Source organism: Phocoena phocoena, chromosome 6, assembly GCF_963924675.1.
Source record: "Phocoena phocoena chromosome 6, mPhoPho1.1, whole genome shotgun sequence".
Lineage (NCBI taxonomy): Eukaryota > Metazoa > Chordata > Mammalia > Artiodactyla > Phocoenidae > Phocoena > Phocoena phocoena.
In genome coordinates, this window is record NC_089224.1 from 13,278,173 (window position 1) to 13,290,867 (window position 12,695).

At 35.3% G+C, this 12,695-nt stretch overlaps 1 protein-coding gene across 1 annotated transcript in view; it reads left to right on the forward strand.

The window, feature by feature from the left end:
• KCTD9 (potassium channel tetramerization domain containing 9) overlaps positions 1-12,695 on the forward strand; it is a 54,183-nt gene that overhangs the window by 8,578 nt on the left and 32,910 nt on the right. The window contains exons 2-6 of the mRNA XM_065879310.1: positions 2,310-2,431; positions 5,042-5,085; positions 8,530-8,626; positions 9,229-9,287; positions 9,495-9,623. Coding sequence (XP_065735382.1) covers positions 2,310-2,431; positions 5,042-5,085; positions 8,530-8,626; positions 9,229-9,287; positions 9,495-9,623 — 451 coding nt within the window. The remainder of the gene's footprint in view (positions 1-2,309; positions 2,432-5,041; positions 5,086-8,529; positions 8,627-9,228; positions 9,288-9,494; positions 9,624-12,695) is intronic.

A 12,695-nucleotide genomic window follows, 5' to 3' on the forward strand; every position in this document is an offset into this window, starting at 1 on the left:
TCCCCTGCATCGGCAGGCGGACTCTCAACCACTGCGCCACCAGGGAAGCCCAATGTGATGTATTTTTGAAAAATAAGTTAGGTAAAGTGGTATGCTCAAATATTGAAATTCAGGAGCGTAATATAGAGAGATACATAGAATTTCCAACCATTTTATGATGCTTGAGGGAGAGAAGTGAAAAGAAATGGGGTGGAGAAAGTTAATGTTAGGGCAAGGAGCTGATAATGTCAGGCGAAAGAAAACCATGTGAAGCTATACAAGAAGCAAAGAGCCAAGCGACCAAAGCAAATGCAAAACACCTTTTACAGTCTGGGAACAGTGAGGGGAGAGTAAGAAGATCCTCCTTTCTAACAACAGCATTCTTGTCATAGTTGCTATTATACTAAGGATTTTCTAAATCTTTCTCCTCTGGAACTCGTATCTGCAATAATGGTTAGAATTCCAGGCTCTGTTACAAAGGTGAAAAATGATAGGAAATACGGGGGGACATGTTCTTCAAGCTTCAGTCATTTATGGCAGTGTCTGCTGGGTGTAAGACACTCTGCCAGGTGCTTTGTGCTGTTATCTTTTTTATCATATGGTAAAATATACACAACATAGAAGTTACCCTTTTAGCCATTTTAAGTGTACATTTCGTTGGCATTAAGTACATTCATGTGTGTAACCTCACCACTTTTCATTTCCAAAACTTTTTCATCATCCCAAACAGGAACTCTGTACCCATTAGGCAGTAATTCTCCATTACCCCTTCTGCCCCATAACCTCCTTTCTTCTACTTTCTTTTTTTCTTTTTACATCTTTATTGGAGTATAATTGCTTTACAATGGTGTGTTAGTTTCTGCTTTATAACAAAGTGAATAGTGAATCAGTTATACTTCTACTTTCTATCTCTATGAATTTGCCTGTTCTAAGTACCTATACAAGTGGAATCACATGATATTTGTCCTTTTTCATGTCTGGCTAATTTCACTTAGCATAATGTTTTCAGGATTCATGCGTGTTGTAGCATGTATCAGAATCGTATTCTTTTTTAGAGCTGAATGATATTCCATTGTATGGATATGCCACATTTTGTTTATCCATTCACACGTTTATGAGCACTTGGGTCATGCATTATCTTTAATAATCCATGAAGTTCCCTTTAAACTCTGCTTGCCTACCCCTCTTCCCCAAAATGCCCCAGCTTGCAACACTTCTCACAGGTCATGATCCAAGAGAAAAAGAGTTGGAATCTCTGTACTCTGCTGTTGAAACACTACACACTCCTATTGGCAAACAACTGGCTCCACACTTGACTGTTCATTTACTTAACGAAAAATTCACTGTCTGCTGTTCTCCAGTGACCAGTGAACAAAGGACTAGCCCCGGTTCCATTTCATATGGCATCTTTATCCATTATCCTGTGGGAAGTCAGCTGGCTGCTCCTGCTTCAGGTTCATCTCCTCACCCTCTTTTTTATTCATAATTTTCAGAGATCTGACTGATAATGATACAACTATACACAGTTACAGTTATGGCTGGAGCAAAGAATTCACTACATGTACAGAGTCTCTACCCCCTACCTAAGCAACTGCATGTATGTTGCACAAGTGTCAGACTGCCTGATTTAAAGCAGGACGGAGCAATTCATTGTAACCCAGGTCTACGCTGTACTTAGAATGTTAGCCAAAATTTGGCTTTTATACAGTATATAAATAGTTATTGAAGTTAAATGAGGTGGGAAGTCGTTAACTGTTCATATGGTCATTGACATGGTAAATGTTATAATAAACAGTAAATTTTTCCTGTTTAAAAAAGTAAACCATTCCTGTAAGAAAGGAATAATGTAAAAGCAACATCTTAAAGACTTAATAGGTCTCAGGCACTTTGGGAAGCTCTTATCATGCATTAACTCATTTCATCCTTGTGACGACCTTCTGATACAGGTGTAACTGTTCTCCTCATTGCCAGTTAGAGCCACAGAAGCATAAAGAGGTGAAATAATTTGTCTTGAGCTGACAGCTAGAAAATGCCAGAATCTAAAGTCAAGTGCAAGTCTCTTTTGTATCAGAACTGGAGCACTGTTTAACATACTGTAAGATTGTAGTTTGTTTTTAGCAACAATTTCTCTAGTCTTGGATTTCAGCAGTGTTAGGCACTAAGTAAATATTTCAGTCATAAAAGAAAAAGAGAAACTTTTAAGAACCTCTCAAAATCTCTTTTTATATGATAATCTGATTTTTTAGACCTGTTTATAGTATGGTGGTTTTTAATTTGTGAGTGACGAAATTGATTACGTAAGTTTTCAAATTAATCTGGTGTGTTTACAGGTGGTCGCTGTATATGGAACTTTATCTGATTTGCTTTCTGTGGCCAGCAATAAACTCGGCATAAAAGCCACCAGTGTGTATAATGGGAAAGGTGGACTGATTGATGATATTGCTTTGATCAGGTAACCTTCACCTTTTTATAAGCCGTCTACAGTGTGCCCTCAGCTTCTTGGTGCTATGCTGTTTCCCTTAAGCAGTATTTAATCACTGTTAAGAATGCAGGATTTTGGCAAATGATTGCCTAGAATTTGCTCTTTGGAATTTTAGTAACTTGCACTTATGATGCATTGATCAGATAGAAAACCCTGAATACATTCCAATATACTCATAGTCTTTCTGCAGAGTTCACATATGGCTATGAGGAATCTCTACGTTACTAGAAACGGATCTAATAAGACATGAGTTTTTAATACTAGAAACTTAATTGATCTCTTTTATATGCTACTGCTTATTGTTCAGTTCATTTCCTAAGAATGCTTTGAATTTTATCAGCGTTTACAGAGACCTACTTTGGTGAAAACTTGCTAAATAAGATAGCATTTTAACTAGAGTTAACTCACCAGTGATCCACCACAGTAGTGGTTTTGGTTTGTTTGTTTGTTTGGGGTTTTGTTTTTTTAAGTATGCCAGGCATATTTTAAAACCAATGTCCAGTTCACCTCATTCCATCCTCTTGGTATCATAGAATTTTGGAGCAGGAGGGGGCTCAAAGAAGATGGAATGGGAACACAAACTGAGTACTGACTCTGTGCCAGTTAAGTTGTATTTGCTTTGCCCAAGTTACCTCATTTAATCGGCAAAGCATGGACTTTTTATTTATTTTTTTGGCTGCAAGGCATGTGGGATCTTAGTTCCCTGACCAGGGATCAAACCCATACCCCCTGCGTTGGAAGTGTGGAGTCTTAGCCACTGGACTGCCAGGGAAGTCCCTGCGTGGGTTTTCTAAAATTGATGTTGTGAAGATAGTGATGTTCTAAATTATGGTAGTATACAAAGTTTAATATTCACTTAAACCCAGGTCAGAATAACCTTTCAATATAACATACTGCCTTTAAACACTTCTAGTCCCTTTGTTTTATAAATGAGGAAACTAAACATCTGAGAAGTTTAGCATGACTTACCCAGGTCATACATTTAATAGTTGATTTTTGTCAATTAGAGGAAAACAAATTTTCATATTAGTCTTAAAAAGTTAACTGGCATGGTGAACAAGTAGAAAAGATTATAGACTTATAAAGATTTTAATTCCAAATATATTAGAAGAGTTTCTTAGTTTTTCGGTATCTATCTCCCATCTTCTATGTGTTTCTATGGATAATTGAATGATTTATATCAACCTAAATTTCTCCTTAACAAACACAGGCTCTGCTTCCAAGAAAAATTCTATGTGTTCCTGTGATGTCTTATAGAAATATAATTTACAGTCTTACAGAAATAAAAATGTTTACAACATAGGTCATAATTGAAGAAGGTCATAACAGAAGCCTTCTGAACTATAAAATATCTACCTATTTAGAACTCAAACTGGTGGTTGCCAGAGGGGAGGAGACTGGCGGGGTTGGGTGAAATAGGTGAAGGGGCTTAAGAGGTACAGACTTCCAGTTATAAAATAGATAAGTCACAGGAATGTAATTGGCAGCACAAAGAATATAGTCAGTAACACTGTAATAATTTTGTATGGTGACAGACGGTTACTAGACTTACCGTGGTAATCATTTCATGTACTTTGATTGTCAAATCACTATGTTGTACACTTGAAACTAACATAATATTGTGTGTCAACTATACTTCAATTAAAAAAGAGCTAGGACAAGAAATAGTATATATTTATATTATATCTACCTGTTTAATAATTTGTGGTTCACAGTACAAGCTCTGATCATTTATACTAATCTTGCGGTGGGGTGGAGCAGGGAAGGAGGATATACACTGATAATCCAGGTTTTTGAATTATGGGTATTCATTTACATTTAGGTGAGTATAGTGGGTGAGTGTTTACAGCAGAGTTATTTCCAATTATATTCTTCTTAGATTTAATATGAAAATTTATTTTCATTTCCAAAGCACAAAACAGGTGATGATGTGGCAGAAAACCCTAATAAATTATTTAGGGTTATAGAATTAAAGTGAAAGAAGAAGAGTTGGCTATAGCTTTAATCATATCCTTTGAACATAACATTCTTCAGTAGTATATTCTTCAATTGATAAGAAAGCTGAATTCACATAATTTGTATAGTGGGTTTCGTTTGTTTTTTCCACTTCAAAAGTACTTTCATGTGCAGGATCTTCTTTGAATTTAAATCCAGAGGCAGTTAAGTCAGGGGGTTAAGCACTTTGAATTTTATAAACGTCACAGAGACCTACTTTGGTGAAAACTTGCTAAATAAAATAGAATGTTAAGTAGAGTTAACTCATCAGTGATCCACCACAATAGTGATTTTGGTGTTTTTTTTTGGTTTTGGTTTTTACATACCCTAGGCAGATTTATCTCTTTGAGACAAGTGTCTAGTTCACTTCATTCCATTCTCATCAGATCATAGAATTTTGGAGCAGGAAGAGGCTTAAACAACCTGGGTTTAAACAAAAAACACTGGAACTTGGTCAACTTCTTGGCCACATAGATAGCAAAACGGATCTTCTACATTATTCTAAGGAATAGTTCCTCTAGTCAACAGATAATTAATGTGATTTCTGGATTTTGATGGTGGCTTTTTAAATTTTGATTTCCCCAGGGATGATGATGTTTTGTTTGTGTGTGAAGGAGAACCATTTATTGGTAAGTGACTTCCTTAAAAGCCAATTTTGTCTGCCGAAATAAAGATGAAATGGCAAATATTTTACATGGCTTTACTAAGCTTAACATTAAAAAGTGTCTTAGAGCAGTATTCAGCTCTTCATACCTTTTTTGATTCTGCATTGGGGGTGTGTGAAAGTAAATTTCTAACTTGAATTAGATGATCATATTTTAGTATGGATACCTCATCTTTTACGTGCGGTTAAAAGGCTCTGGATGTGCACATATTCATTAATTATGACATGATAGGGTGGTTTTGATTTTAGAACTATAACTGTTTTGTTTTGAAATTTTCTCTTTGATAGTAGCTATCAAAATCTGTTATGTTACATATTTTTTAAGCATATATTGCTTGAAAAAGTAATGTTTGCCAGTCATTCACAGCAGTTAAATCAGTCAAAAATGACTTGGTAGCAACCACACACACACACACACACACACACACACACACACACACACACACACACACACTACCCTTCAGTTTTGAAGAAAGCTTATACAGTGTATATCTCAAAGGAAAGAGCCTGAGGCTTAAATAAATATTCTTCAACGAATATTTGATATATTTAGTTCCAGACCATCACACCCTGAATATTCAAGTATTTCTTTAAGCCTTCACAATAATTGTATTTGGTGAGTGGAGGTAGTACTCAAGATCATCACACAGCAACTTAGAAGTAAATGCATATTCTCTGTTTCTGCCTTAAGACTGAACAAAAAATTTTTCTCATCTTTTCTTATCCATTAGGCTAACAGAGTGGATTGGCAGGCAGTGGTCACTTAATTGGTTCATTGCATGCATACAAACAACAAAACAAAAAGTGATTGATTAGTGTTTTTTGTTTTATCGTTACAAACTTTCAGAGTTAAAAATATTTGGTATGTTTTCATCCTCTGCATTTATCTATACCTAGATTATTTTACTTTTGGCCAGTGGAAATCCCTTCATGTCCTTCTTCTTTTAACACAAGCCCATTAGTCTTTTCCTTACTATCTGGAATAACAAAGTGTTCATCTTATACTTCTCTTGTCCTAAACCCAAATCAGTGGTTTTTTTCTTGGAAGCCTTGATTTCTTTTAGTGGCAAATGTCATTTTAAGACCCAACCTGGGTGCTGGGGAGGCTCGCTGCTACTGGGTTCGTCATGATTACTAGGCTTTTTGGTGAACAGAGTTGGAAATACATGGCTAGCTAGAGGATAAAATTCATATATAATAAATATTATATAAAGCTTTATATCACATATAACATATAAATAGATAAAATATATCATGGGTTCATACTAATACTTTGGTTTATATTAGGATTATAAGGTTTTTATTTAACATCTTCTATCTTACATCTATGTCTCCTTTCTTGCATATCAGTAATCCTGGTTTCCAAGCACATAGGGAGTGATGGAATTGTAATGTCACATAATTACACATTTCCTTCATCCTACACAAAATACACATAAAAGTTTCAATAATAATCCCAATACTTTGAATACCAATGTGACTACTAAAGACAGTTAAACATTTTTTTAATATGCTCATTCCTTTCTTTCCTTACTTAAAAAATAATCGTATTGTTTATCCATTGTCAAATATTATTATTATATACTATATACATACACACATATACACACACACCATTGTATACTATACTCTCTCCCTTAAAACCATCACTTAGTTTTACTCCTCCAGTCCTTAAACTGATGCCTCGAGTGGTTGTCTGAAACTTGTTCTCTAGTAGATTCTCTTTATAAAGAACTTGTGAGAACTATATTCTCTGACATCTTGCATGTGGCTTCTATACCTGAAAGTCAGTTTGACTGGTCATAAAATCATATGTCAGAACTGAACAAATTTCAAACTTTAATGATATGTAGTTTATTGTATTTCAATTATACCTCAATTAAGTTGTTAAAAAAATCCTTGGTTCATATTATTTTTCTTTAAATATCTTAAATATGTTACTGCATTTTTTTCTGACATAGAGTTTTGGTGTCAAAAAAAAATCTGATCTTTCATAAGTGATTATTTTTCCTAGCTCACCCGAAGGATTATTCTCTTTCTTTACAGTAATTTTACTGTACTTTTAAATTGATAAATTTTAGTATACTATTTCTGGGTGTTCTGAGCTGTTCTGGGTTGAATCTCTCAGTTATGTGGTGGGCCCTTTCAATATGTAGTTTCACATCTTTTTTTTTTTTTTTATTTCAGATAAGTTTTCTTGAACTTTATGTATTTATTTTGTTACCATGCTTTGATTTTTCTCCTTTCAGGACTCCTATTGTATATGTGTTGGATCTTCTACACTTGTCTTCTATATTTGAAATCTTCTGTTAAATCTTTTTCATCTCTTTCTTCATTTCTTCTTGATTTTTAAAGCTTTCCTCTTTTCAATTTTTATTTTCCTTAAGGCATTATCTGTGGTGTTCTTTCACTCCTGTGTTTCTTCTAGTTTAATCTTCATTTCTGAAATGGTTTTTATTTCTAATTCTCTCCAGAGTTCTCTTGCCTCATTTCTGAATTTTGTGATTCTGGTTTATGTTGCTTTTTCATACCTTGTATTATTTACTTCTTTTAGCATATTTGGAATATTATAGTTTACCTATTTTGTGGCCATTCCTTTCTGGCACATTTTCATTATCTGGCACGTTTTCATTATCTATAGGGATGTAATTCTTCCTATTCTTTTAATAATCTTGTATGGGATTTTCTGTTGCTCATTTTTACATGAAATTAGTTTTCCTTAACTTGAGAAGGGAGCTGACTTAGGAAAGTTTTTGTAATTTCATGGCTCTAGGTGTCCCTTTTATGTTGTTTTTATGAAGTATTAAAAAATATGGAAGTCACCTTCTAATATATTTTGGTTCTGCTTGACCTTTTTTGACTTTTATCTGGACTCCTTTTCCTTTTGTCTTTGTTGTCTCTGTTCTGTTCAACTTGGATTCTTTTCCCAACATCTTATCCTCAGTGTGGGACTTTGTCCTAGGTGGGAGCTTTGGCTGGGTGGGTTTTGAGAGTTCATTTTCAGCCTCTTCAGATCTTACTGCAGACTGCTTGAATCACCCATGGTTGGAGTGGGCACACCCCTCCCACTTCCATTCGGCTGTTCTCAAGTAGACTTGCTGAGTTTTGAAGTGAGTATTTATGGGTTACTTTGGAATTCTTAGGATCATCACATACCCTGTTGTTTCTGTCAAGGATGCTTCTTCTGTCAAGGATGCTGATGCCATGCTTCTCTTCTAGTTGTCGGTGTTGGCAGGATACCTTATCACCTAGTTTTGTTTTAGATACTGTCTGTGGGTATAGGGCTTGCTGTCCTAGTAGCTCTGGCATGCTTTTATCTGTGTGTTTTAGTTTAAAATATTATACTATTGCCATCTTCCCCAACCCCCCCCCCAACTTAATGTTTATTTTTTCTACATGTCATCTCTAGACCCTCAGACAGATTCTAAAGTACCGGAAGTGTTGTCAGGATCTCACACAGACTGGCTAACATTAAATGTTGGAGGGCGGTACTTTACAACCACACGGTAGGTGCACGTGTATGTGTGTGTTGAGTGGGTACTATGTACTGTTTGTTCTTTCCTTCAGTTTGCTGATGTCCTTAGAAGATATTCCAGTGCTGCTTAAATATACTATGTGATTTGAAGCCAATATTTAGAAAATTTTTTCTAAGAGTAGAAAATGGTTCACAAGTCATTCCAGAGAAAGCATGAAAAGCATGAATTTACTGTTTTTAGAATATGCTTTTAAAATATTGAGTAATATACATGCAACACAAGTAAAAAATTAACAGTATTGAAATTTGTAGACTACAACTGCTTATACTAAAGGCATAAGAAAAATGTAAATTTCAATCAAGAAAATTGTTATACAGTAGCTTGCTAGAAGGATAGATCAGCATTGAAGTTAAAGGCAACAAAATCAATATTTAAATCAAAGGAAGTGCCAGATTAGAAGAGATTTTGATAAATGGCAACTTACTGCACATTTTTGTTTCCCAGCATCACTCCTCCCAGGTTATAGCATGCATCTTTTTGAGAGAGCAGCTGGGATCAAGTATACTCTTGACTTAAATATGTTTGTTTATAAAGACAAATGGAGAAATCAATTTTTTTCCCTGAATTCTTAGGAGCACTTTAGTGAATAAAGAACCTGACAGTATGCTGGCCCACATGTTTAAGGACAAAGGTGAGTGCAGTGAGATCACATTTTGTGTGATCTGTTTGTAGTTGTATTGACTTTATAACTCCTGTCCTTCTGTGCTTTTTAATGGAATCAGTAATAATTTTTACAAGAGTAAAAACTTACTGGTATGTTATGCAGTTTTCCTTCTATAAATTTCTAACTTTGTTTTTTGTTTATGGGGGGGCTTTCTTCATTTTAATGGTCCCACAGGTGTGTGGGGAAATAAGCAAGATCATAGAGGAGCTTTCTTAATTGACCGAAGTCCTGAGTACTTTGAACCCATTTTGAACTACTTGCGTCACGGACAGCTCATTGTAAACGATGGGATTAATTTGTTGGGTGAGTTTTCAATGTAATTCCTCACACTTTTTAGGATTTGTATTTTCTTTTCACTTACTTAATAATGTATATTTTCATAAAGTAAAAGTATCTTTTCCATTTTTAAAACTAAATGTTTTTACATGCATATGAGTGTAAATATACACTCATATATCTACACAGGTAGGTAGTCTTTCAGGTATACATCTACCCCATACATTCCGATTTTAGATTCTAAATAGATGTAGATTTCATCAGTAAGGACGCTAAGGGATTTTGTTGTTTGTTGTTTTTATAAATTTTTAAAAATTTTTAAAATTTATTTTTGGCTGCTCTGGGTCTTCGTTGCTGCATGTGGGCTTTCTCTAGTTGCAGTGAGCGGGGGTTACTCTTCGTTGTGGTGCGCAGGTTTCTCATTGCGGTGGCTTCTCTTGTTGCGGAGCATGGGCTCTAGATGCGTGGGCCTCAGTAGTTGTGGCACGCGGGCTCAGTAGTTGTGGCGCATGGGCCACAACTGCTCTGCAGCATGTGGAATCTTCCCAGGCCAGGGCCTGAACCTGTGTCCCTTGCATTGGAAGGCAGATTCTTAACCACTGTGCCACCAGGGAAGCCCCGTTGGAAGATTTTTAATTACAGTTTCATCATTACTTGTGATAGGTCTGTTTATATTTTCTGATTCTTCCTGGTTCAGTCTTAGAAAATTGTACCTTTCCAAGAATTTGTCCATTTCTTTGTGGTTGTCCATTTTGTTGGCATATAATTGTTTGTAGTAGTCTCTTACAGTCCTTTGTATTTCTGCGGTGTCAGTTGTGATTTCTCCTTTTTCATTTCTAATATTTACTGATTTGCAGCCTCTCCCTTTTTTTTTTCCTTGATGAGTCTGGCTAAGGGTTTATCAATTTTGTTTATCTTCTCAAAGAACCAACTTTTAGTTTTATTTATCATTGCTATTGTTTTCTTTTTTTCTATTTCATTTATTTCTGCTCTGATCTTTATGGTTTCTTTCCTTCTACTGACTTTGGGTTTTCTTTTTTCTTCTTTCTCTAGTTGCTTTAGGTGTAAGGTTAGATAGTTTGTTTTTTTTTTTCTTTAGGTGAGATTGAATTCTATAAACTTCCCTCTTAGAACTGCTTTTGCTGCATCCCATAGGTTTTGGGTTGTCATGTTTTCATTGCCATTTGTTTCTATGCATTTGTTTATTTCTTCTTGGATTTCTTCAGTGATCTCGTGGTTATTTAGTAGCACACTGTTTAGTCTCCACGTATTTGTGTTTTTAACAGTTTTTTTCATGTAATTGATTTCCAATCTCATAGCGTATGGTCAGAAAAGATGCTTGATATTTCAATTTTCTTAAATTTCCCTAGGCTTGATTTGTGACCCAAGGTGTGATCTGTCCTGGAGAATGTTCTGTGTGCACTTAAGAAGAAAGTGTATTTTGTCACTTTCAGGTAGAATGCCCTATAGTTATCAATCAAATCTATCTGGTCTGTTGTGTCATTTAAAGCTTGTCTTTCCTTATTTATTTTCATTTGCATTGATCTGTCCATTCCTGAAAGTGGGTGTTAAAGTCTCCTACCATTATTGTGTTACTGTCGATTTCCCCTTTTATGGCTGTTAGCATTTGTCTTATGTATTGAGGTTCTCCTATGTTGGGTGCATAAATATTTATAATTGTTATATCTTCTTCTTGGATTGATCCCTTGATCATTATGTAGTGTCTTTCCTTATCTCTTGTAACAGTCTTTATTTTAAGGTCTATTATATCTGATAGAAGTATTGCTACTCTGGCTTTCTTTTGATTTCCATTTGCATGGAGTATCTTTTTCCATCCCTTCACTTTCAGTCTGTATGTGTCCCTAGGTCTGAAGTGGGTCTCTTGTAGACAGCATATATATGGGTCTTGTTTTTGTATCCATTCAGCCAGTCTGTGTCTTTTGGTTGGGCCATTTAATCCATTTACATTCAAGATTATTATCAATATGTATGTTCCTCTTACCATTTTCTTAATTGCTTTGGGTTTGTTTTTGTGGGTCCTTTTCTTCTCTTGTGTTTCCACCTAGAGAATTTTCTTTAGCATTTGTTGTAAAGCTGGTTTGGTGGTGCTGAATTCTCTTAGCTTTTGCTTGTTTGTAAAGCTTTTGATTTCTCCATCAAATCTGAATGAGATGCTTGCTAGGTAGAGTAATCTTGGTTTTAGGTTTTTCTCTTTCACCATTTTAAGTATATCCTGCCACTCCTTCCTGGCCTGCAGAATTTCTGCTGAAAAATCAGCTGGTAACCTTAGGGGGATTCCTTTGCATGTTATTTTTTGTTTTTCCCTTGCTGCTTTTAATATTTTTTCTTTGAATTTAATTTTTGTTAGTTTGATTAATATGTGTATTGGTGTGTTTCTCTTCTGGTTTTTCCTGTATGGGAGTCTCTGCACTTCTTGGACTTCGGTGACTATTTCCTTTCCCATGTTAAGGAATTTTTCAACTATAATCTCTTCAAATGTTTTCTCAGACCCTTTCTTTTTCTCTTCTTCATCTTGGAGCCCTATAATTTGAATGTTCGCTTGTTTAGTGTTGTCCCAGAGGTTTCTGATATTGTCTTCAATTCTTTTCATTCTTTTTTCTTTATTGTGCTCCTCTGCAGTTATTTCCATCATTTCATCTTCCAGCTCACTCGTTCGTTCTTCTGCCTCAGTTATTCTGTTTGATTCCTTCTAGTGTATTTTTCTTTTCAGTTATTGCATTGTTCATCTCTGTTTGTTTGTTCTTTAGTTCTTCTAGATCTTTGTTAACCATTTCTTGTATTTTCTCAATCTGTGCCTCCAATTCTATTTCCGAGATTCTGGATCATCTTTACTATCATTACTGTGAATTCTTTTTCCGGTAGATTGCCTGTTTTCTCTTCATTTATTTGGTCTTGTAGGTTTTTACCTTCTTCATCTGTGACATAATTTTTTGTCAACTCATTTTTTTTTTTTTTTTTTTTTTGATTGGTGGGATTGTGTTCTGGTTGTTTGGCCTGAGGCTTCCAGCACTGGCATTTGTAGGTGGTTGGGTAGAGGTGAGTCTTGGTCCCGACATGAGGACCTCTGGGAGACCTCAC